Source organism: Rhinolophus sinicus, linkage group LG09 (assembly GCF_036562045.2).
Source record: "Rhinolophus sinicus isolate RSC01 linkage group LG09, ASM3656204v1, whole genome shotgun sequence".
Classification (NCBI taxonomy): domain Eukaryota; kingdom Metazoa; phylum Chordata; class Mammalia; order Chiroptera; family Rhinolophidae; genus Rhinolophus; species Rhinolophus sinicus.
The window spans coordinates 13,763,684-13,789,439 of record NC_133758.1 but is presented as its reverse complement, the minus strand read 5'-3'; the positions used below and the strand labels follow the sequence as shown (position 1 = coordinate 13,789,439).

At 43.9% G+C, this 25,756-nt stretch overlaps 1 protein-coding gene across 2 annotated transcripts in view; it reads left to right on the top strand.

Moving 5' to 3' along the window:
- Positions 1 to 24,726, top strand: part of ONECUT2 (one cut homeobox 2) — a 53,382-nt gene extending 28,656 nt beyond the window's left edge. The window contains exon 3 of one of the 2 annotated variants that reach the window (XR_012498741.1): positions 9,882 to 9,965. Coding sequence is in view for 1 of the 2 variants with exons in the window: in XM_019755319.2 (XP_019610878.2) it covers positions 9,882 to 10,168 (287 nt within the window). In the remaining variant the exon portion in view is untranslated. Of the gene's footprint in view, positions 1 to 9,881 lie in introns of both variants that reach the window. The other variant, XM_019755319.2, reaches the window with a different exon arrangement.
- The last annotated feature ends 1,030 nt before the right edge of the window (positions 24,727 to 25,756 follow it).

Below are 25,756 nucleotides of genomic sequence, written 5' to 3'. Positions count from 1 at the left end.
GAAACATCTGCTCTTAGACACCTGCCCTTGGGGCTCCCCTTTTGCTCTTAGAGTTTCTGCTGAAAGGGAGGCAGAGGTAGAAGCCCCATCTGCTCAAGGACAGAACCTGCCAGGGAGGGAGAGTTGGTGGAGGGCCGGGCAATGAGATACCGAGGTCTGGCACTGTCCTCTGGCAGATGTGCCCTCTGGGGCCACCCTTGGCCTTTTCCAGTCCCTTTTTCTGCATAAACAAATTGGAAGACCTGCAAGGACCCTCCCCCCCATTTCCTAAGTAACCTCCAGTGACTTTCTATTGAAGGTAAAAATAGGACAAGACATAAAACTTGTTTTCTTCAGAGAACGTCTTCGGGGCACCGCAACTAAGAATGGTAGCTGGGTGTCTTTCATTTGGTATTAATGGACATCGGGGAGTTGCTGTAACACTTGCCATGACCAAACTGCTTAACCCTTCCAACACCCAAGGGAAGGCAGGGGCAGGGGAAGAGCAAAGGTTTATCATTTATCATTCGTGTTTTCCAAATGAGAGGAAGAGGGTCCTGCAGGGAACCCCAGATGGGCAGAAGTTTGCCCCATGTCAGAAGTGAGGCCCGAGGCGTGACTCAGGCATTCGAGGGAGTTGAGGGGGGTGTTATAAACCAAGCCGTCTGGGCTTCTGCACCTCTGCACTTCGCACATGAACCCCTTCCAGAGTCTCCAGAATGAAGGGTCTGTGCATCTGCTCTCATGTGCGTGGCCCCTGCTCTCTCGTTCCTTCTACCTCCTTTCCCTCTCTCCTTTCTCCCTCCTGCCCCACAGCCCCCACCCAGAAGCATTGGCTCTAATCAGCCGTACAGCAGCTCTCTCACTGGCACGTAGGTTGTTCCACCTGAGTGCCTTCCAGGGGGCTGTCCAGGATACTTTGCCAAATGGCTTAGCGGTTTGTCTCGCCAGGGCTTTGCCTGCACTCACAGTTAGAAGGGAGTGAAAGGAGAAGTGAAACCCCAACAACCAAGAATGGCTCCAAGTCCATTTGCACGGTGCCTCTTCTCTGTCTCTGTTCTTGGCCTCCCAAATGGACGTTGATCTGGAAGTCTCTGGCTCCACTGCCTGAGTGGATTGGCATCTGTTCTGTGAGGACAGCCAGCTCCCAACTTGGAGACAAAGCCATTAAGTTTCCTATCTGACTCAGCCATTTGGAGAAACAAGAGTGAAGTTAGAGTTTAGTTCTCAGGGGCCAAGTTCACGGCACTGGCTCCGTGGTTGTCTGGATCGAGGTGGCCTTCAGTAATAAAGTCAGGAATCACAGAGAAGCAGGGAAAACTGCAAAGCATCTAACAGACCTCTTTATAGTTCCCAAATTTTAGAGAGCACAAGATAATCAAATAACAATTAGAAAAGATTCTGTCCCTTGCAGCCCCTCCCCCTTCACCAAGAATTCCGCCTCCCAGGGGGGTGAGCAGTATCCCTGGCACCCGCTGGCCCTCAGTGGCCAATGGACATGCTTAGAGCCTGCGCGCGAGTCTCGTGTCAGAACCCTCCTCTCCATGTCCCCTGTCACAGTGTGCCAGCACCCAGCCCTTTGCTAGCCTGAGAAGCCTGCATTGCTAAGATTTACCGGCATTGATGGCTTCCTGAAAATTATATACTATCAGAATATGTAACTCTTCCATTCTTGCCTCCCTATTTGAATGCAAGGGATTCTGCTTTTCTTTTAAAAGCTCTTGAATGTGCCAATTTGTTCCAGAGGAAGGGGGTGCCCTCCTGGACCCCATCACTCCTCCCGTGGGCTTGTTATTCTGTCAGTACCAAGAGCCACCTCTGCAGAGCAGGGAAGTAAAGGGGATGCATTTCTCTTCTTACCTGGAAACCCCATAGGTTTCTTAGAACAAGGCTGGAGGTACTCATAGGAACCTACTTTTGTAATCGCTTTTCCAACACAATTCCAGCCGCTGTGTGTATGCCCTCTTTCTGGAGAGGGTCACTCTCTCCCTTCACACAAGCCCTTGGAAGAGGGCAGCTTCAGGCCCTCTGGCTGAACGATGGGAATGATTCTCCTAAGGTACAGTTTCCAAACCCATATACTCGGAGGTCGAGTGTCAGGGCTGACAAACACACACCCCACTGACCTCCTTCCCCACCCCCCACCCTGTACCCTGGCAAGATCACACTGAACTATTCAGGGAAAGTATTTACTGAATGCAAGGAGAATAGAACACGTGTGCATTATTTATTAGGGGCTAACAATACCCATCATCTGTAGAATGTATTTAGACATAAATTAGTGATGTTGGGAAACACCGGTGGTCCAAAGCCTATGAGGATCTCTGACAAGTATGTAAAAATGCATTACCGTCTTACCTCTCTGTGAGGCAGGGAATCAGCTAGGAGACAACTTCACAACAAAAACAAAAATCTTTAACCTTTTGCCTGCCATTAGAACTCTGGGAAATTCAGGTACCATTGAGGAAGTATTGGAAAATCATTTCAAATGATGAATTCTTAACCTCATCTTTTTCCTTCTCTCTCAGTGAAAGAAGAACAGATATTTGCATTTACTGAGCACCTACTGTGTGCCAAGCATTACAGCTAGCCTCTTGATGTCCACAGTGGTGGACATTAGTATCCCCATTTTATAGAAGAGGAAACTGAGGCTCAAGGTCATACAGCTGATAAGTAGCCAACATGAAATTGGAAACCAGGCCTCGATGTCAAGCTGAGGCTTCTTACCCTGCGTTGACTCATCCCCTGAGTAGAAAGCAAAGGCTGGCTTCTATATCAGTTATCTATTGCTGCAATAATGCCTCAGAACACAGAACCACAAAACCGGTGGCATAAAACCACGAACATTTATTTTTGCTCAGGAGTCTGTGGTTCAGCGAGGTGACTGCCAATCCAGGTCACGGCTCAGGTGGTCTCAGCTGGGCTCACTCCTGCACCTGCAGTGGTGGCCAGGCAGAGTTCCAGAGTGTGAAAGCACACGGCTTCTTGAGTTCTGGACTCGGACCTCGAGAACTGCCACACTGTCACTTGTGCCACATTGGGTTGGCCAAAGAGACTCACCAGGCCAGACCCAGATCCACCGGAGAGACGAACAAACTCCACCTTGTGCTGGGAGGAGCTGCGGAGTCACGTTGCAGGGGTATAGACATTGGGAGGGGGAGAATTGGGGCGTTTTGCAATTAGTCTGCCTGGGTTCCCTCTGGGGGACTGCTTTGCCCCCTTGGGGGCACCTGCTTCCTGAAAGCCTGTTCCCTCTGCTCCCTTCTCGCCAAGCCTCTGCTTATTCACCCTGACCGGCAGAAGCAAAGGAGCGCTAACCTGGGCTACACAGGAAATGATGTGTGACGTGTGGGGGAAGGGCAGAGTGGGAGGCTGGGGGAAGGGAAGGGGAGGGAACGGAGTGTCTGGCAGAGATGGAAAGGGCTGCTGGATTCCTGGAGGACTGGGATGGGCCAGAACGCTCATGAGAAAGAAACAAGTTGAGAGGAAACAGGAGAGGCAGGAGCTTAAAAATCAAATCTAAAAGATGAGAGGTGAGAGGACAAGCCAAAGAATGACCCTGGAGACCAACTCAGACCACGCTTGCCCTGCTGCTGATGCGCTGGGTGCCTGCTCACACCACCTTTCAGCCGCACATAATCTACTCTGCCCACTAGGACCCCTGCCACGTGTTCCCTGAGGTTCACAGCGCAATTCCCCTGACCCAGAAGCTTGTCCTTTGGGAGGGAAGAGAAACTCCCAATTCCATGCTCCACTAGGTAGGTGGAAAAGTATCTCTGAAAGTGGCACCTGCCCAATATGGGGCTTCAGAGGCAGAACGGATTGCGTATAGTAACAGTTTGCAGGTAACTGCCTATGATTCCCATAATTCTTCTGACCACTGGAGGACAGATGAGAGAGGGTGTCACCGAGAAAAACATGTTTGCGTTGGTTTGGGAAAATAAGTCAAGAAGGAGAGAACTACGGAAGGCATATCTGTCACAAAGGTGGAAAGGACCTGGGAGATAATTTCCGGTCCAGTCACCACTGGGCAAAGGAAGGCACAGGGAGGCACAGAGAGGCACAGCAATCATACCCAGGTCACACAGCAAGTGGCTAACAGAGCTGGGCTTTGAACGGAGGTCGGATGGGAACTGCCCTGCCCTCGTCCATTGTAGTCTTCTTCATTAGTTATCTCAAGAAAAACAAAACGACATCTTCTGCTTCAAACCTTAGGATTATAATTCACTTCCATGAGACATTTTTCTTTTCTGTCAGTTGAGGCTGATGTGTGGGAGCCTGAAGGACCCTTCCAATACTAATAATTCTATAGCATATCATTGGGCTGAACTCCCCCAAAACGAATGGGAATGTTCCAGCCCAATCCTGACAAGGTTGTTCCACAGGGACCTGAATTCATGGGGCAAAATCCCAGTGCTGTGGGGAATTTCAGCTCTAGAGCATGGAGGACCAAGGAGTCTGACCCAGGGTTGGGTCCCTCTTACTTCACGGGTTCCCCAGGACCGAGGAGGGCTGGGAAGGGGTTTCCAGGCCTATGTCCCAGCTCCAATGCTAGTCATGTCACCCTAAACAAGTCACTGAACATTCACCCTGTAAAGGGGGAATCTCCATCTCTGCCCCACCGGCTTCTCAAAGATGTAGTAGCAAGTTCTGATGGGGATCTAGACCTTGACGTCAGCTCCCCACGTGAAAACCGACAGCCCCAGAGCCCTAAGGTTCTATGACTCAGTAATGACGATCCAGTTATGGGAGGTAAAAGATACACAGGTGCCTTGAAAAGCTGAAGCCACAACACAGCACCCATGGGACCAGGTGTCAAGATGAGGTGTGGTTTCAGCATGACCCCCAGCCTGTATCTGCCTCACTAGATACTGTCCCCCTTTCCCTGCATACACATACACAGCACTGAGGTCACTCCATCTGTATCGAGGCACAGCCCGCCCCCCAGGGAAGACCAAAGGGGAAAACAAGGCAGGCAGCAGACAGGTGGTGGCCCCATGCCTGCCCCCCCACTTTGCTTCTCCCTGCCACTCTGCCCTCCTTTCCCCTCCCCACCATCTGGCTTCCAACCCTTAGCATGCAAATACCAAAAAACCTTTGTCACAGGAAGGAAACTGAGTGGTTCCTGAAAGCCAGCCTTTTGTCAGGGAGGCTACATGGTCACTGACCTTTGTGGTGGGCACCAGGGCCTCTCCCCACCCATGAGTGAAAGGAAAGCAAAGGATGATGCATCACTTTGTGTGGCTTCCTTAATATTTTGCTCCATTTTCTGAAGCTGTCCTTCATCTTGTCTCCCCTGCCTTTGAATCAATCCCTTCTGAGGTGAATCACCCGGCTTTATAACCTTGCCACGTACCTGACCACAGGCCCTCATGCTGCCTGCATGTGGGTTACTTGACAGCTGTGGCCAGTTGCTCTGGGTACCTGAGGACACCTGGGTTTCCGGGGGTGCCCAGGAGCAACCTGACTGTGCAGGGAACTGGGGTTGGAGGCAGGGAGAAAGGGTCAGCTGTGGAGAGAAGTTGTTCTCTCTGTCCTGGTGCGGAAAGATCAGCTACAGGGAGTGGCACGTCCTTTCTTTGTCCTGTTTCTGACCCTCTGAGGGAGAAAAACATGGTGGCTGCCAGGGTGAGTTGGCATCTCAAGATTTCAGGGAGGGCTTGTGCCTTGACAGCTTCCCTTGAATTCTTTTACCCTGGTAACCCAGCGGTTTGAAAAACTTGCTTGCCAAGGTAGTGACTGACCCCTTGCTATTAATCACAGATGCCTGTGTCTGTGTGTACCTGCCAGTCTCAGGTGCTGGTCCACAGGAGACGCCAACGTCCCCAATCCGAGTTGAGGTTGCTCTTGCCTTAAAAAGGAGGGAAAAGGCACTGTAGCCTGGGCACGTAGCCTCATCGTATCTCTCCCAGTCTTTAAAATACAAATGACCCCCCCATCCCCATGGGTCACACAGGGACATTTGTCTGGGAGAGGAGCGGAGGTCTGGAGTAGCCGAGGGCTTCTTGCATCTGCATCCTTACCTCACCATCACACAATACACACGACAACCCATACAGGGTGCCCTCCTGTTTTTCTCCTCCAAGAGGGAGGAGACAAAGCAGAGCCAAGTGACCTCACACTTTCCAGTGGCAGAATCTACCTGAAAGAGCTGGAACCTGGCAGAGACTCCACTGATAAACACCCGTCGTCTGCTGGGTTTCTAACACACACTCCTGGGTTGTAGGGAACTACTGGGCATTTTCCTAGCAACTTAGACCTGGGTATTTGTAGAGTGTGATCTTTAAATACCCAAACCATTTACACTCTGATTATGCATGTGGGGGTGGACAGCTGGCCTCACACCTTGGATCTGAGAAACTCTGAGGTTCACAACCTCATCTGAGCTTCCAGACGTCATTTGATCAGTCTCACACTTTCAAAGCAGGTGTTCTCCCTCTTGCTTTGAATGTGCTTGAACTCCTGACCAAGTGCTGTTGTAAGATTTGTGGGGTGAATGCTGTTAGTGTTGTTATTTCTGTAATGGTCGAGTGCACACCTGACTTTTTGAACCGTGTGAAGAAATAAGCGCCTTATAGCACACAGGAAAAAGAAAAAAGAAAGCAAAGAGCCATGGGGTGGCACCGCCAGCGGTAAGGGCAGGGCAGTTTCAGGACCTACTGCATCATTGCTTGGGGCTCTTGGACTTGCGTATTTGCAGACCATAGGCTACAGCTTGGCATTTGCTGGTATGGAACCTGGTGGCTGTGGGCGGCTGTCGGGAAGGTAGACACAGGATCTGCTAATGTGTTCTTTCTCTGCAGTTTGCTGAACGTTAAGCCTTTCACAGTTTTCTCTTAAATCTGTATACGTGTGTATACGTATGTGTATCTGCGTCTATGCCTATATAATCTCCATACACTCCACTGTCATCTCCAAGTGGAGTCTGACAGGCCAGGGTGGACCTGCTCCAACACTGTCTACACACCTTAGTAAAAGCATAAGTGACGCACTTCCTGGAAAATAATCAGCACTGGTGTGAAAACGAAGGGCTGTACGGTCAACCCGGACATTAAGCCGAAGGAGCACGAACTGACAGAGGACCTTAGCTAATGCCTACAGGCGAGACCTGCCCAGATTCTGTTGTCAGGAGACTACTATACACCACTGTCTATTCAGAATCCTCCCGGTGAGGCCTTGGTACCAGGTGTCCCACGAGGTTAGGGCAGGGATAATAGTCTGGGGACCTGGAGTGGCATGCTGTCAAGCGTACTGGCTCCCGTGTCTCAAAGGGCTTGGGGAGGTTTGTGAAAGCACAGGTTCTGGGACCCTGTCCCACACGGTGAAAATCAGGGTCCCTCGCAGTGGCGCTCCAGACTGCCCTGCACACAGATCCCCTCAAATGTGCCCAGCACGTGGGCGCCATTTCTGTGGAGAAAGATGGAGAGACCAAAGGACTGGATTCTTGCCCGTTGGAAAGTGAGTTCAAGTCGATCCCTTGTCCCTCTGAGGCTCCATTTATTTTGTTTTAAAATGAAAATCCTGCCTGCTTTTCTACCTCAGGATGCTCTAATGAGAGGGAGGAGGGAAGGGAGCATTCCCCGGACATTACCTCATTTAGGCCTCCGCAGAGGTGAGCAGCATTATTTCCTTTATTCGGTGAGGAAGACAGCCACTGAGAGGTTAAGTAATTTGTGGAGGTTCCACGGTGAAGGAGCTGGATTTGAATTCTGGCGAGTCTGGGCTCCAGAGCTTTCCGTTTGACGAAAAGCTCAGCTCCCCTGAGATTTCAGAACTCAGGTAGATGCTTGAAGCATGTGGACCAGCTGCATCACCTGGGAGCGTGTGAGAAATGCAGGTTCTCAGGCCCCGGCCCAGGCTGACTGCATCAGACTCTGCATTTGAACCGTCTCACCAGGGGACCCCTGTGCACCTTAAAGATGAGAAGCACTGTTGTGAAAGACTTGAGATAGGATGAGAGAGAATACGTCTGAGAGGAAGGTTATGGTTTATATGCATCAGCCAACAAAACCTACGGTCCTTGCATGGATGAACAAAGAAGGAATCATCAGTGGGGAACACCTGTGAGAGAAGGGTACCTGTCGGCTGTTTCAGCCCTTCCTGAGTTCCCACTGCAGGGGGAACATGTCTTATCTGAGAAGTCCACACCTCCCAGGAGAACAGGTTTTAAGGGGGGAAAAATTGTGTGTGTGTGTGTGTGTTTAAAATTCAAAGGTAGTAGGATTCCTTTTATTTTTCAAAATGAAAGAAGGAAAAGTCAGGAAGAGTTTAGCAAAGTGTTGTCCCTTTTCATTTATCTCAGGAGGAATTCCTTTATGGCAGACAGCACCCACCTGAGAGGATGGCCAGTTAGGTGTGTGTGTGGCACACGGGGTGGGGGTGGGGTAGTTCAGAGTTCAGTTTCCAGAGTATCTTTTCTATGACCGTTGGTCCCCATGTTAAAACCCTAAAACCCATCAGAGTGAAGGCTGTTCCCCTGATCCTCAAACTGGAGGAGAGAGCGGACTGACTGCCACACAATACTCCCTTAGAAAACAACGAGCAGGAAACAACCCTGACCCAGGGCTCAGAAGCGACACTTGCAAACCAGTACTTTGAGAAGTACAGAAAAGCATCCAGGCATCTCAAACTGCTAGCCTTGGGGGAACGACAGTCCAGTACGAAGACATTCTTAATTTGGGGCCAAAATGTCCAGTAGGATCTGCTTTGGGGGGAGAGTACTCGATGCCGGGCCTCAGCTCCCTGCCTTTCCCGGATTAGCTCTGCTGGGGCTGCATGACACCCCCGGGTGAGCTGGGATTTCTTTCCAGTAATTCTTAACACGTGTTCTCAGGCTGAAATTTGTGATTTGTATGTGCTGTGTTATTTAACCCTCACAAGTCACTTTGCTGAGACCAAATCTGTCTGCGAAGTGTCCATTCCTGAAACCGTCAAGACAACACTTGTCGTCAGCGTTTCAGGCATTCATTTATGTTCCTTCCCCTGAAAGAGCGAGGCGGGAGTAGTACACAGACCTGATCCCTGCCTTCTAGAACTTGTCCGGTAAGGCAGCGGTAGTGACACATAAATTAATGTCCTGGCTGCATACGCCATTCCAGATGTGGAGCCACATCTGCTAAATCAGACTCTGCATGTACTAATTGCTGTATCTTGGACCCTAAGGTCCTGTCATTATAACTTTGGGTTGTTCCACCACGCTCAGCCCTGGTCTTCTTGTTCTGGCTTCACTTCAGACTGGCCAAATTAGAATTGGCTAAACCAATATTATAACAGTCTTTCCCTGCCTGGTTTGTTTGGGTTTTTTTGTTTCGTTTTTGTTTTTGTTTTTTGGGTTTTTTTGCCTTAATTTTCCAAAAGTCTGGAAGAAGGGGATTTGGGTCAGGATGATACCATCATTCTGTCACTTCTAATTTCATTCTGTTAACAATTTTTGAGTCACATGGGTAGAAGCTTTGATTTTGAAAAATTACACACTTTTAAGTTTGACTCCAGAAAGTAATTTCAGCTCAGCTGTAAACAATTCTAGATGGTGACTATGAAAGAGGAACTGCCTAACTAGGCTTCCCCTGGGGACCTGGAGTCATCACTCCCTTCACAGCACCTGATTTCAGAGATAAAGAATTTTCAGCGTGCTGGGGTGTGGGGAGTGGGGTGAAAGAGAAAGCAATTGATTCCAAACCAGACTGTCAAACAGCCACGCTATTTTCTCCTTCCTCCCTTCCCGCACTAACTGATGCCTTCCATCACCTGGAGATGAACTGGGAAGGCTGGTTATTGACAGCTGGGCAATTTGCACAATAAAGTTTAACGGTTTACATCCCCTTGTATGACTTTGTCGATGTTTTCAATGGATCACCTTCTCAGGTGCAAATACTGACTCTCTCCTCCTCTTTCCCTTCCAGCGTGCAAGCGCAAAGAGCAAGAACCAAACAAAGACAGGAACAATTCCCAGAAGAAATCCCGCCTGGTGTTCACCGACCTCCAACGCCGAACACTCTTTGCCATTTTCAAGGAGAACAAACGCCCATCTAAAGAGATGCAGATCACCATTTCCCAGCAGCTGGGCCTGGAGCTCACGACCGTCAGCAACTTCTTCATGAACGCCCGACGCCGCAGCCTGGAGAAGTGGCAGGACGACCTGAGCACAGCGGGCTCTTCATCCACCTCCAGCACTTGTACCAAAGCATGATGGGAGGACTCTCAGCTGGGCACAAGTCACCTCCAATGAGGACAACCGATACCAAAAGAAAACACAAAGGAAAAAGACACCGGATTCTTAGCCGGGGCCCTTCACTGGTGATTTGAAAGCACAATTCTCTTGAAAAGAAACTTCTATTCTAGCTGTAATCATAGGCCAGGTGTTCTTGTTTTGTTTTGTTTTGTTTTTAATGGCTATGGAGTCCAAGTGCAAGCTGAAAATGAATCGCTCTGAACCGGACATTGTCCTCTGAGCACGCTAAGCATCCCATAAACTCAAATGGGGCCTTCCTGGAGCAAGTTCATTTCAGGGTGGCGTCAGCCAAGCTCAGGATTGCTTAAAACGCCAACAGTCCCAATTCAAATCCTGTCAACCTCTTGCAGTCAGAGTCCCCACGGATAACAGTGGGCATTTGGCCTGAGTTTGGGCTCCGAAAAGACTACAATGAGATGAGAATCCAGCAACCAGAATGACCTCATTTGCGTTCCAAATGCTTAGCCACATCACACCACAGCACACCAAAGTTCACAGTGACAACATAAAAAAATAAAATCAGATTGATAATTACTGAGCACAAGTTTTAAATATGGAAGTTTAAAAATAAAAAAAAAATCCAAGGACCTGTTTTTTCAACTCAGGCATCTTTTCATTGAATGGTTTAAAACGCTTTAAGTTGATCCAGTTTACAGTTTTCTTTTCCTTACCTCCTGGAAATCTCACTTGGTCTTGGATCCATCACAACAACAAATCAGTTCACTTGAGCTCAAAGTATCAAGCACAACGAAGATAAGCAGAGAAGGAAGGAAGGTTCTGGATTCACTGCATCTGGATATTCAAGATGCCGATTGTGAAGTCATTAGGGAATCGTTGGGAGTATGGCTTCAAGCACATTTTGCAGTTTGCTACAAATTCTGTTTGTACATAATGCAGACGCACACTCAGGAGGCCAATTTAACTGTTACGGTACATGGAGCAAATGCCGCATTTTAAAAGATCTAGATTTTTTTAGATCATTGATGTATCCTTCTTGGTTGTTAGTCACCTGGTTCCTCCTATTGTGCATTCTGACCACCAGGTCATTCATTCTCACTCTTTCAAATTTGGGTTGTTCTCTCGTCCATCCCATTGGTAGGGACATTTTCAGTGTTTTCTAGCAAGAAAAAAGTAATTCAAACCGCCGTACATGTTATCACGACTGTCATCTAGTCCTAAATCTCTTCCATTGTTGAGTCATCCTAGCAAAACAGCTGAATAAAACTGGAGAAAACACAGCACACCAAAGAAGCAGAATACTGCAAACCAAAGACATTTATTACTTGCCATTTTCTAGCCTAAAAATACTGTGATTACTTTTAGAAATCAGAGAACCTCTGCAACTCCGAATGGCATTCAGCTCTTGCATTTGGCCCACCAACAGGCTGAGCGGACTGGCTACGCCAAGGACGTTAGCCACGCCACCCAGGGAGTGGCTTTGCCATGCCAGCTCTGGTTCCTGGCTGTCACCTTCCCACAGCAAGCGGGAGAGCGCCCACAGAACTCGGGGAGATTGCGACGGTCACTATGTGCATATTTACCAGTGAATGGCCCCAGGTGGGCATCATGGGGGTGTTCAAAGCAAGGCAAACGCTGCAATGATTCTTGACAGACCTTTGAGACTGACTTTTTTATGAATTACTTAATCGAAACCAAAGAAACTTTTTCTGCACCTACTTCTGCAACAAACAGAACTGTCCCATTAAGATGAATAAATAGGTAAACACGTAAATCAGTGAAAATCACCAACAACAAGAAGGAAGCACGCCAGAAAAAAACAAAAACAAAACCAAAAAAAAGAAAAAAACAAACATCGAGACACACTGTGTTCTAATAGACCTCTTGGGACATTTTTTGGAAGCAGATTTTAAAGAAAGGGTTGAGACAAGAATTGAAATAAAGAAAAGCCTCCGTGGGTGCTGCTTCATTTGACAACTCACACGGTAATCTTAAAGTTGAAGATTGTCTTTAATTTGTGCCTATGCAGTTTTTCAAAAGAACACGGAACAGAGCAACAGAAACCTCAACAGCTACAATACCAAAGATGAGGATTTCTCACACCTTTTGTTTCAGTTCATTATCTCCTCTTGCCTGGCTAAAATACTAATAGCACCATTGATCTGTGTAAAGGTAATCAATTTTGTTTCTGAGCAACAGAAGGAAAGGGTCATTTATTTGATTTGATTGTTTCCCTTTAATTTTGTTTTATGGCTTTCTACCCCCACATGGAATCTCTCAAAAGATCCCATGGACTCCAAGTTTAAGATGTTGGGATACTGAACGATTCTCTTCTCTCTGCGCCGGAGTGTGGGAATAATGTTATCACTTGAATGTTCTTTGCTTATCCCTTAGACTTGGTTCCTTCTATGTTCAGTCTCATCATCAAGGGAGGGAAGGGGAGTGAGGGTCAGGGTTAGGGGTCTCGGTGACACATCCTTGCCCGAGCCACAAAACCAAAGAGTTTATAGAGGAATTGACAGCCTCGCCTTCATAGGATCGCTACATCCTAACAGGGCTTCTTTTGGGGGTGGGGAGGCGACATGTGAAAATAATTGCCAGTTTCTACTTTTCTATTAGCTTTTTAAAAATCAGCTGCAAAGTTGCATTTCTAAAGAAAGATATATATATATATATATATGATAATATGAACACATATATAGATTCAACTTGACATTGGTGATAACCCAGAATTACTGCTGTCCAAATACATGCCTTGTTTTTTTATCACGAGCTTCGTTTATTAAGTATTCAGTTCAGGATTTTGCTCATTTCTCATGCCATCCCAAAGTTCATTTGCCCCTGTGGATGATTTGGAGTATTCAGATTTCTATGAAAATTCCTGGAAAAGGTTAAAAGTCAAGTTCAAGTATTTCAACATTTAAGCTGTTGATAAATGGATCCATGGTGCAAATGAGTTTTATTTGTCTTTGAGTCATCTGTAATCTATGCCTCAACCATGATCAGTGTGGTGAGTTGAGGTCCATCCACCAGACCTGGCCAGTGGGGTGCTCATCTTCTAGAACTGTTGGAAAGGCTCAGTGGTCCCTTCCACCAGTTCTGGAGATGAGGCCAGCCCAGAAATCTTCTCCAGGAGCTTCCCTGTCCTATCAGGGTGTTTCAGATCCTCCTCAGTGAGTAGATCCACCAAAGAGACTTCTCACGGGGCAAGTCCAAGTCCTGTTACAATGGGTTGATCAGGTTTCCTCAGGGTGGTAATTACCAGTGCACAAAGACAAGCCTGTGTGCAACACAACTGGCCCTGGGTTGAGGCAGTGGTGTTAGTTGGGGGAAGATGGGGTCCTTGGTCCTAAAGAGAAAACACAAAGCAGGGTTTGGGGAGGATCCCAGAGTCCTGTCCGAAGAACCCCATTGTCCTTTGTCCCGCCTCCTTGCTCCCACCATATGGGTCTCCCTTTGCAGAGCCAGTAGCCAAGGAACTATGAAAGAATGTGACTCTCCATGGCTTTTGTAATTCATCCTACCTGGGGATGTTCAATGACTTCCCTGTGTCTCTTTCTCATATTCCATGTCTCCTTTGTCAAATGACCCAAAAAAAAAAAAAAAAAAAAAGCATATTTCAGCAAGGGAATGCTCCGTATGGGTTGATAAAGATGAATTTCAACTTGTGTATTTCCAAATGAATCCCTGTGATTTGTGACTTGTGGAAATGGTTGTTCTTATCAAGAGCAGGCTGAGGAACCAAGGCTGATTGGTTTGATTAGTGATGCTTTGGCATGCTGATCTCAGCATTTGGGTCTCTGGCATCCTCTGAAGATGTCTAAACCAAGAAGAGCCTGCCTTTGTGGCCTGAGATTTCAACACCGGTCAAACCAAGTGTAGTCACATATACCCTCGGTCTCCTGGTGACCTGAGGAAGATGTCCTAATGTAAAAAAGGCAAGAGCTTCTTTCTAGGGACTTTTGACAAATGTCTCATTCCAGATAATGTCATACCAGAGAGAAATGCTTGCTTTTAAAAAATTATATACATACATAAATACATGTGTGTATCTCTATAATTTATGTATCAAAATGTAAAGCCCTACAGAATGTCGATTTATCAAAAATCTGAAAGAAAAAAAACCCTGCAAATTGAAAGGTGATGGAACTTGACCCATGAGTTTCCTCACGCATTTTTAAAACTTAATTTAATAATTTCAGAGAAAATAACCGTTTGGTCTTGGTGTAGGGTCCATTTCTTCAATCCAAGAAAAACTCCAGGCTGCCTCAGCCATCGGCAACGTAAGGGTTAGTGTGAAGGCACAGTTCTGAACCCAAATTCACATTCTTGAAGCAACAGAAATCCAAAGCCTATTGAGTGGAAAAATACTTTTCTTTTTCCTTTAGGTAAATAAGTTTGCTTTACGTTTGTTTTTAATGTGATTTTGGTACTGGGGATATAATTCTTTCATTCCAGGAATTATTTTTTTTTAAAGAGTCAATATATTTCTTTTTTAAAGGAAAACAGCAACAACAATAAAAACTCAGCCCCCATATTAGAGGCTTTTCCAAAATGTAAAGTAGTGTGTCGGGTGTACCACTTGAAGATACAGGCAAGAATGAGTAGTGAAGGACCCAGCCTGATGTTCTTTCTGGAGAGATTAAAGCATTGCCTCTGCAGCATCTCTTTTCCTGCAGGCTCTTGGCCATTGTGGGTTTAGGAAATTCCAGTTAATTTTCAATTCTAGCTAAAATAAAATAAAAATTAGGAAGGTAAATCTGAGACACACACACACACACACACACACACACACATATGTATGCATTTTTGTAAGCCAAATATAAATACCTTTTATATGATCAACCATTTTACCTTATCTATGCTCAGTGTCCATCTATTAGTGCCAATAAAAAAGTTGAACAGATTTATAAAAAAGTTACCACCCCCTGGATACAGGGGGGACCCTCCCTCACTTTTGAAAATGCTGGTAGAATTATAAAAGTGTCTGTACAGTTACTGTTAACCATAGTGTGATGACAATATTACCTTTGAACTCTAATTTTCAGGAAGTTGCATAGTAGGAGTTTTTAAAAATGTAAAAAGAATAGGCTGGGTTATAATGGTGTTGACGCTATGAAAAAGGACAGAAAAAGAGATGATGCCTGTGGTCCAGGTTAATCCCAAGGCCCCGACACGAGTACTGTGAAAATAATTGTCGCGATTCCTAAAAGATCAGAGCTGATTTTTTGTTGTTGTTGCTGCTGCTGCTGTGTGACTCAGACTTGCGAGCCTCACCAGGAAGAGTGAGTGAGAAATGGTAGATGGAGAAGCTGGTGCCTATAACTTTCTGATATTTACCTGCACGACTGGATAGATGAATAGTTTTGTACCTTTCAGACCAAGCCACCTCTAAAACAGCAGGAGGTTCTAGTTATCAAATAAGACTACAAAATCCTTGCTAAAGGCAGAAGGGGCACCTGAATTTGTTGTATAAATCTCATAAGTTAATGACATTGGCTTTAAATATGGATGTCCCAGCGCCTACTTTCTATTCATGATTTGTTTCTTTCCAAGGGCAGGGGGCAGGGAGGGTTTATTTGTTTTAAAAAGTCTCAGCAGGCGTTATAAAATACAAAAAATAATTATTAAAATAATGTAGGGCTTCACATAGGTAGATACAAAGCTTATCATTGAGGCTGATGGACTATTGTTGCACGCATCTCACAGGGACCGGAAATGCTCATTGTTCTCAGATACCAAAATGACGCTGACAGTCTGAGGCAAGTTAAAACTAGAGCCCAAGCTTTCCTTACAGGGTTTTGATTTTGGTTGACTGGAATTAACCAGCTGATCGCTTTTTAGTAGAGAAAATGTGTAGAGGACAAAAACGCATTGCTACAGGTTTGTTCATCCACGGAAGTCTCCCCCTCGGCTCCATCTTTAGCAGCAGGCATTTCAGATCGCATAAACCGAGGTAGATAAGTTTGCCTAAAGCTTATACAGTCTGTCAGCTTGGATGTATACAGATTTAGATACAACGTGTATTCTCATAGATGTCCTTATAACAACACACATTACCCACGCGTGTCTAGCCTGTGCACAGACAGATGAGCACAGACATCTCCATACATATATACTGTCATCTGTTACAATAAATAAATTTTAAATGATCATTTCACATGTATGTGGTACTTCTGCAATGTACAATGTTTTCATTATTTATTGTAACATTGAAAACTAAAGTGCAGGAAAACAAAAATAGTATCCCAGCATCTTCTTTGTGTGCACTTAGAATTACTTTCATTTGGGCACATCCAAGATAAATTCAACTTTCAAGAAACCTTGGATATTATTTAATCATCTGTGTACAAATGATACATATGCTTGATGACTTCGGTTGAATAGCTTTATTCTGGATCTCTCATAACTGAAGCTAAACCCAAAGACCTGAAAAGGGACAAAAAAAAAAAAAGAAAAAAACAAAGAAAAAGAAGGAAAAAAATAGCAAACAAAGTGCAAACTAATAGGGAAAAAATGGGCTCTGGATTCCAGGGTTGAGACAATGGAGACATGGTATTGTGGGGCCTACCTAGCTAGAGAGAGGAAGGGGTGATTTTGTTTTCATGCTTGTCACTTAAATGGTCTTTCTGAACAGAGAAAGTGTTAGAGGTTATTATTTCCTGCTCTACCTTAATTTAGACTATTGAGAGAGGTTGTACATTTTATCCATCAAAAAATGAAGACAGTAAAAAAAAAACTTTTTTTTTCTTGTCTCTTTGGGTTATGACCCAACAAGCTAAGTACCATGAAAGTAATTAATTTATTTAGTTTCTAGCACAGAAATGTATAGGATTTTGATAATTATTTAATCATCCTTCCTTAGTTCGATTTTACTCCTTGTGCTTATTTATCAAAATCTAGACCAATGGTGCATCAGAGATGCAAAATCACTTTTAGAATTCTCTTGAAAATTAGTTTGCTTTATAAAGCAGTGAAATTCTGTTACAGACAGGGAAGAAATACAAGTTACAGAAAAAAAAATTGAGGTATGTTTCCTTCTTGAATTAACTTTGAAAGTAGTTTAAATAACAATTATTAAATTATTTAAGTTCGCACCCCCACCTGGTACCTGGCGAACTTCACCTTTTAATTATTGGGGCCCACAGAGCCTTCATAATGTAACTTATTTATTTAACTTATTCCGCACCTGCGAAAGGTGCACTGTATAGTTTATATTTTTTATTTAAAACAACAGAGAGCACTGCAGTTTGTTTGCTGTCAGAACAACAGAGCAATGTTTGTGGACGAGCAATGACTATTCAACTTGAACCTGTGCATTCAGAAATTATAAGCCGAGACCCTGCTTCACCAGCCTGGATTTCGGGGCTTCTATACAGAAACTGGAAAAATACATTTAAAAAAAAAGCATAACAGCAAAAAGAGAGAAACCCTTACACTAGCTGCTTCCAAGAATGAACTCTGTGTGTGTAAAACAACAAAACAAAAAAGGAAGAAAAAAAAGCAGAAAAAAAAGAAAAAAAAAAAGGAAAAACTTTCTATTTCTAGTGAGAACCAAAGAAGGCTACCTCACTGACTTTTTCCATTTGTAATTTTAATCGTGTTGATGACACCAAAGATACCAAAGATTTCTTTCTCTGTGCGGTCTGCATCTTGCTTATGCTCTTTTATAATTTTAACTATTCTCTCTGACATATGGTATGTACAGCCACAGCTCAGATACCCCAAAGAAAGAATGATCTATGCGACGGCGGCTGCTAATTTGGAAAGGGATATTTTCTGTGTTTCTCTCATTTATGCGCTGTCCCCACATGTTCAGGATGCAAGTTCATATGCTGCTGTAATTGGATTCCTTACGTTCCAATTCCCAATGGGTGAAGAAGACTGGTTGGAAGTGGCCTTCTGTTCTAGCCATGACCTTGTCCCCGCTTTGGAGATATCACAGTAAATAGTTCCAATTACCGGACCATAGAAAATCTGATCACTGAAAATCTAATCACAGAGCTGGAAGGGCCCTTAGAAATCATTGAGTCCATCCCGCAGAGGTGTGGAGGAGTGAAACAGTTGTCTGAGATGAATAGCTACATAGAGGCAAAGCCCAGACAGGCCTGCTGTCTCCTGTTCCAATGCTATACCCATTGCTCAGCACTCCCTCTGCATGAGAGGGGCCGTGGGTTGGCAAAGAGGAAGGTGGCACCCCTTTAGCAATGATTAGGGCCTGGGGCTTATCACTTAACATTTTCAGTCGGTAAAAATAGTCACAGGCATTTCAGTGACAAGTTAGAACCTCAACAGAAAGCCACATATGGCCAGTTACTTGTAAAGGTGGCCAGCCTTGAGGTACATGAAGGCTCACAGAGAGGATTTTGCCCTGGAAGTACACATTGGTGCAGTGTGGTCACTGTTGACACTTGCCATTACAAAGTGTAGTTGTGTGTGTGTGTGTGAGTGTGAGTGACTGTTTGTGTGTGTGTGTGTGTGTGTGTGTGTGTGTGTACACACACACTTTCCATTCAGTGAGAAGAGAAAGTTCTTTCTTGGTCTGTTGAGTTTAATTATTATGGATATTTTTAGGTCGGTATTTATCAGAGAAAGGGAATTTGATCACTGCACATGTGACATTTAAGCTGTTCAGCTTTTTCCTTTTCCTCTTGACTTGTAGGTGTTTATATTTTGTTTCTAGGCCTAGTCTGTATTTATGAAAGAAGATTAAACCTTACATCATTGGGTGCCAAAGGATTGTTCACTGTAAACAAAAGATGACCCCCAAATTTTGGAGGAATAGATAAGCCAGTTTAAGAAATGATTACTGAAAGTTGCTTCTCTCTTCCCTTCTTAGTCATGAAATTAGTTGGTCTTCTTTTGATTTCATTAAATGATTAAATCACTATTAAGATCCATTCATCAGAGTGATTTGTGTGTTAGCTAATGAATCATCCTCAGCTTTTAACCAAATGGGTTTTAGACACATGCAAAGATCCAACCTCTAGTCTGTATAGCTCTTCAGTCAAGTGCTAGTATTTTGCTTTTCACATGATGTAGTTATCTTGGAGCTTTTAAAGAGACCATATTCAAACAAAGGAGCTAGGAAAGGAGAAGACCAGTCAACGCATCTGCTCCATGCCTCAACAGAGTGTAGCTGGCAGAGGAATTTAGAAGAGAGACTGAGAGACTTTAGGGAACACTCACTTATCCCCTTTCTGCAGTGTCCAAGCACTGTACTGACATATGTGAAAGTTCTCTCCTGTCCAAACAAGCTCAAAGCTCCGTCTTCCCCCTACACATGGCGAGCTTGTAAGGCCTTCCTTCCAAACAGCAAGTTGTGTTAGTTTTCTTCCCCATTCCTACTGGAAATAGAATTCTCAGACTACCTGGGAGACACCAAAGATCTGATCACTGAGAGCAGAGTGCTCTCCTATAAGCAAATACCACCTTCCCCCGCCTTCCTACCACCAGGCCCCTACAAGAGGGAACCTAAAAAGAGCAATGGCAGCCTGAACACAGAAAACATCCCCAATTGGCAGACGCCTCCTCAGCAATCCCCCCTCAGCCTCATGCTTCACTTGCAAAGTGTGACATAACCACGGGACGAGTGCCTTGCTTGAACCAAAGCAACGATTTAGCCAGTCTGGACCTCTCTGTGCTTTTTTTAATCCTTCCTGTGAATACCTCAGCTTCAACTGGGCCTCCATACAGTAAATTGGTGGGCTTATTGTACTGTGGTGCTTTGCAATGCAACCCTGCAAAGAACAAGATTTGTACTAATACCAAAGGTTCTTTCTCTGTGTCTCTTCTTCTGCTCCCCCGTCCTTCTCCCTTTTCTAGTTCTTCACGGTTCCAAAGCTTTAATATGAACCTGGGCATGTTGGCAATGCAGACCGCGCAATTCCTTACCGAATTTTCTCAGATATACCTCATAGATAATAGTGTTTAGAGTAATGTTATTATAGCGTATGTAATAAATTATTCACTGTTTCTTTTGGTAACTGTGATTTAAAAAAAGAAAAAAGAAAAAAATAGCTTTATACGTTTTAGGTTGTGCTTTTGTAATAGACGAAAAGGTGCGCTTAAAAAAATGTATGTTCTTTTTTTCCCCTTTGGATCTTTATTTATTCTGGATTGGGGAAAGTTGCAGAATGAGCCCAAAGTTTACAGTTTCATATTTTGCTGAAGAAACAATCTGTGTTCATTTGCTCTGTTGAAAAAAATTATTTTCTACATTTGTGCTACTTGGTCTGAACAATTAATTGTTCTGTGTTAACAGTGTAGTATTATAATTAGCAACTGCCAATCAGTGCTATAATTTTATGCATGAGGCTAAAAAATTAGCAGTGTGATGCATTGTGGTCTTAATAGCAACGTTTCATTTTGAACTAGATCTTCCCCTTTGGTTCAATGGACTTTATTTATGCATGGGCGCCAATTGTTTGTTAGCAGTTGTGAACAGTTGTGTATACATTAAACTGTGAAAATGTACACAGTTCAGCCTCAGACAGTGGTAATATTGGTTTTATTGGGAGATGTCTCACCTCGAAAATACCTTTCCATCTGTTGGGATTTCAAAATGAGTCAGAGTGAATCGAGTTCAAATTTTATGAAAAAGGTCATTAGCCAACTTGCAGTCCACAATTGGGAGCCTCATAACCCAATTGTCTCACTCTATGTGAGAGGGGTTTGGAAACAAGCATTGAAAAACAACTCAACTCTGCATTTTTAATTTCCACTAAAAGGAGTCCTTTTGGCTTTATGTTCATGCCCTCGGACCTAACTGTCCCTGTAGATGGACATGTGAATTCATCCAGCTCTAGCTTTCCCTGGGTCTCTGCTTGGGAATGGCCACTTGGACTGTGCTTGGTTCTTCTAGTATTTTGTTGTCAGGTGATTCCCAGTAGAAACTCAAATGGCATCAATAATTTATTCTCTGGCTTTTTTGTCCATTCTCCTGGAAAGCTGCACCAACTATTCCAGTGATTTGGGCAAAAAGAGATGGCCATTCCCCAAAATATCACCTGTGCAGCCCTAGAATCAGAGATGACGCTAACTTACTCTCTCCTGCCCAACAATGTCAGATCTATACTAAAAGGGATAAAAGAACTATTAAAACCTAGTTTAGGAAAACCATCTTCATTTTAAGTCCCAGGTAGCTAAGGCCTCCGAATCTCAAAAAGTATTTTTCAGTTGCATTGGATTGGGCAAACGTTCTTATATTTTGGTTCTGAGACCCATTCTCAAGTTTCATACCTGTTTTCCAAAGCAATATGCTTGACATAAAGCCAAATCAACTGCCAAGCACACTTCGCAGTGTAGGACCCAGTGATGGGAACGCAGCAGTTTGCTGTGCAAAATATCAGAAACCACCGACAATAGAGCGTTCATATTACCTGTCGATGAGAATATATTGGGAGTACGCTTTCCTTAATACAAAGAAACATTTTTATTTGGCCTTATAAAGTAGATTGTGATAATGAAAGCTTTGTAATATATAGTTGTTTTTCTTAATTTTTCCCGTTATTAATCTGCCAAAGATGGGAATGGATACAAGACTTTTAAGTCGGCTTTTGTAAGACAGTTAATGATTGTAATAGTGTTTAATCTTCCAGAAAGGTTTATGTGTTCTCCGCAATAAACCAAATCGATATTTGTTTCAGTCAAGTTCTCCTCTCACTCACAAACCCACTTACTATTCCCCCTGATGCAGATACTGTAGTATCTACAAGGTTCAAATGCATTTTCCATCCAAAGGAATGTCTGAGATGTGAGCGTGCCCAGCCCTTTTTATTACAAGTAATGCCTGGGTCTGGTTCACTAGGATTTGCCAAGAAGACTTGTCTTATGAAACTCAAGGTATATTTTGTTATGCCATTTTATGTCTTTTTTTTTTTTTTAACTTTGTGGAAAGTGATATGTTGAATCAAGTGTAAGCTGAGTTCTCCAGACAACTGAAGTAGCTACATCGTGAATGTTATTTTGTTATTAAAGGGTTTTTACTCAATGCTTTGTGCCAGTGGATGTCCTTTTCTCGGAGACACAGAACTATGGAATTACCTCAGCTTGGCCTGGGTTTCCCTCTTGCTCTCATGGGGGAATGTGGACCTGGCCGGGGAAATGCAAGATCATGAACTAGAAGGTAGATTTTGGCACTAGAACAGATCTCCTCAACATCAGCTTTAAAGAGAGCTGGGCTCAAACTTTCTCACCTCACTCTCTCTTGACCCCAACATTTTTCTGAGATCCCTTGGCCTTGAGCACATGCCAGCATGATGGCAGGCCCCAATTCTTACAGGAAAGGCAAGAGGAGAAAAGAGCAATCCTGAATCTTCTGTAGCGCACCAGGCACTCACCTCTCCCCCAGCTGGTTTCCACCAGCCAGGGCTGTGGGTGGTGCATCTGGGTGGCTTTACTTGCGCCATCACTCCATCTTGACTACAAAGGGTCCAGGTCTCTACAATGCAGTGGGCTCCTCCAAATCAAAACCCCCCTTTACCCCTCTTCCTCTGCATCCCACTCAGCAATTCCATCTATAAATTTTACAGATGATTATTTGGAAAACAGAAAGGTATGGATGGTTTCTCTGTCATTTTGTTTCTCATTTATATTTTGCCTGCTCCCAGTTCTTTGATCTGGGAAAATACAAGAAAAGGCGACCCCACTGCCTCTCTGTGCCTTGTCCCTCTCCCAGGTGGGCATGCACATTGCCCATGCCATAGATCTTGCTTAGGGGACAGGCTGAACCACAGCAATTGAGCCAAGAAAATGGCCCATCAATGCATACTTTATCTCTGCTTGAAAGTCCTATCCAAAAAGCTGTAGAATTTAGGGTTTTCCCCCATTTTCCTTGCTTTGTTTCAATTTGGCATTTAGCTTAAGCGTCCGTTAACTGTCTAGGAAAGTATTTTTCAGATTATGACAGGGAACCTGCTACCTGGTAAGAAAGGTTAAATACTCAAAGACTATTAGACAGGTAACTATACCAGTAGCAGATACTTCCTTGAAGCTAGAATATTATTTCCTTTGTTTACTAAGTTGTTTTGTGTTACACAAGTCGAAATGGTACCAGCAAACGTCTTAACCATGACAGGTTGTAAGACACCTGGCAAATTGGAATTCCTGAAACAGGAAGACAACTTTCACACAAAATGATAGCATCAAAGTTTGGGAAGCAGGGACTGAGATGATACAGGCATAAAATCTTGGTGCTGGTTTCTCTTCCAATCCACATCTCCCATCACTAAGTCATTAGAAGTTCAGTCTCTTCTCCCCCAGTCTAGGATGCCAAAGAATTTCATGGGCAAAGACAATTAGGGATTGACCAAGCTTTCAGTTGGTTCTTTTCTTCATCCTTTGCTTTTCTCCAAGAAGGTGTTTTTCTGGACTGCAGAGAAAGAGCCTGGCCAATTTTTTTTCATCCTTCCTGGGTAAATTTCTACCCAGATTTACATTTTATTAGTACAGGTACTATAGCTTAATTCTTGGTCAATGAATTCTTCCTAGAGAAACTATCCTCCCACCAAAGTGAATGACAACACATTTCAGTATCTTTGTTTTTCATTGGTTTTTGTTCTCAGGATTGAGTCAGTCCTGGCTATTTTCTCACTTCCGGCCCTGACTTCAGATGTGTTGATTTGGGGTATTAAGAACACCTTTTAATTTCACATGCTGGCCTGTGGGGCTTGAATCCTTTCTTTCAATCTGTTGGTTACTTGACGGTTTTAAAGTTTACTAAAATGAGGGAAGGGAGGAAGAGGGACAGAGAGAAGAAGTTGCTCCAGCTCTATTTAAAGTTTTTAAAATGGAAAGAATACTCTTTAAGCCATGGTAAAATGGCTATAGAGTGGTCAACTCTCCCTGTAAGAACCTATGCTCTGCCACTTGGCTTCTAAGTCAGCTCTTCCAGAAACCCAGCCCCTGCGTAGAAATCCAGCTGCCTTGCGTAGGTCTCTATCCATATTCCAAGGTGACAAGAGAGCAAAGACTTACGTGCATACTTCTTGTTCTATTTCCTTGCTTTTTCAGATATTATCTCCAAGACAAATCATAGGGGAAAACTTTAAACTTTTATTTTTAGTCAATCCTTTTGACATCACCTCTCATATTTAAAATCAGGAAAACACACCCCTAAATGTATACTCTCTTCTGTTGTAAAAAAGAAAACCTACATACTAATTAATCCATACTCTTTTTTTCTTTTCACCCTGAGCTATATTTCCAAAGCATATTATAATCCAGATTTTGCCCCATCTCAGACATGTTGTCAGAATTTGTGGAAATATTTTCCAGGGATGGTCAACAGGGTATATGTACAGTGGCTGCCCTGAAATCCTGGTGGGGATAAGGCTCATACACCATTAGCAAGGGGCTGCTCACCCCTTGATAGGCTCCCAGTCCTTTGGAAGATTTCTTTGAATGTTAATTGCATTTTCAATTTTGCTCATTTCCCACCCTGATGTTTTGTCTGCAACGTTGCTTACACTGGATTCTTTCTATTTTTATTCCTATCATTAAATGGTAGTGCTGTAAATTCTGCAATTAATGTCAAATAAACTGCTTTCATTCATTGACCATGGCTCAGTGGGCTTCTTTCTCTCTTCACAGAAAGGCTTAAGCAGAGGGTAAGGGGGTGGGGGGTGGGAGATGAGGGTAAGGGGGATCAAATATATGGTGATGGAAGGAGAACTGACTCTGGGTGGTGAACACACAATGGGATTTATAGATGATGTATTACAGAATTGTACACCTGAAATCTATGTAATTTTACTAACAATTGTCACCCCAATAAATTAAAAAAAGAGAAAGGCTTAAGCATCCTTCCCCCCTATTGCACCCCACTATGGTTCCCAAAAGAACAGTAAAGTGATTCTGCTTAGTAAGACTGCAACTTCTTACCTCTGACAGGATGCAAGGCACATTTTATAATCAACAAATCTGTCACTCATGCTATCAATCACAAAAGGTTAAGGATACCCCTATAAAGATTGCCTTGTTCTGAACCCATTCAAACTTTAGAGATAACCTACCCTAAACTATCCTTGTACTGATTCCATATGAGGTCATACGTGGTAAGTTAAAATGAGGATTACGTTATTGTTACCATATAGAACAATCAAGAAAAACAAACAAGTTTGGCGCCAGGAGACCACATATGAAATCGAGGCTCTGCCACCAATGAGTTATGTGGGTTAAAGCAAGTCATTTCACATTCCGGGCTTCAGTTTCTCCAACAAGGTGAGGTTGGGACACGTTACATCCAACGTCTCTTTCATCTTTTGTCAAAAGATTTTGAAGATATTTATATTTTTGGTATAGGTCACATCTTAGCTTATTATTTTCTATAAGTTAATGTATTAAAGAGTTCTTTTAAACTTAAATACCATTCATTTTAAACTTAAATATCCCCATGCTTCACAGGAGCTCCATTAGACAAACTTTTGTCTAAGTGGAAGACCCACCTATTGCCAAGTGGAAACCCAAGTGGCATGCTCTTACTTAGGCCCCTGGACAGAGAGGAGCATCTTAGAAAACAATTGCATAAAATGATCATACCAAGTCTAAACCAGATGATTACCAAAACCTCTTCCACCTCTGCTACCT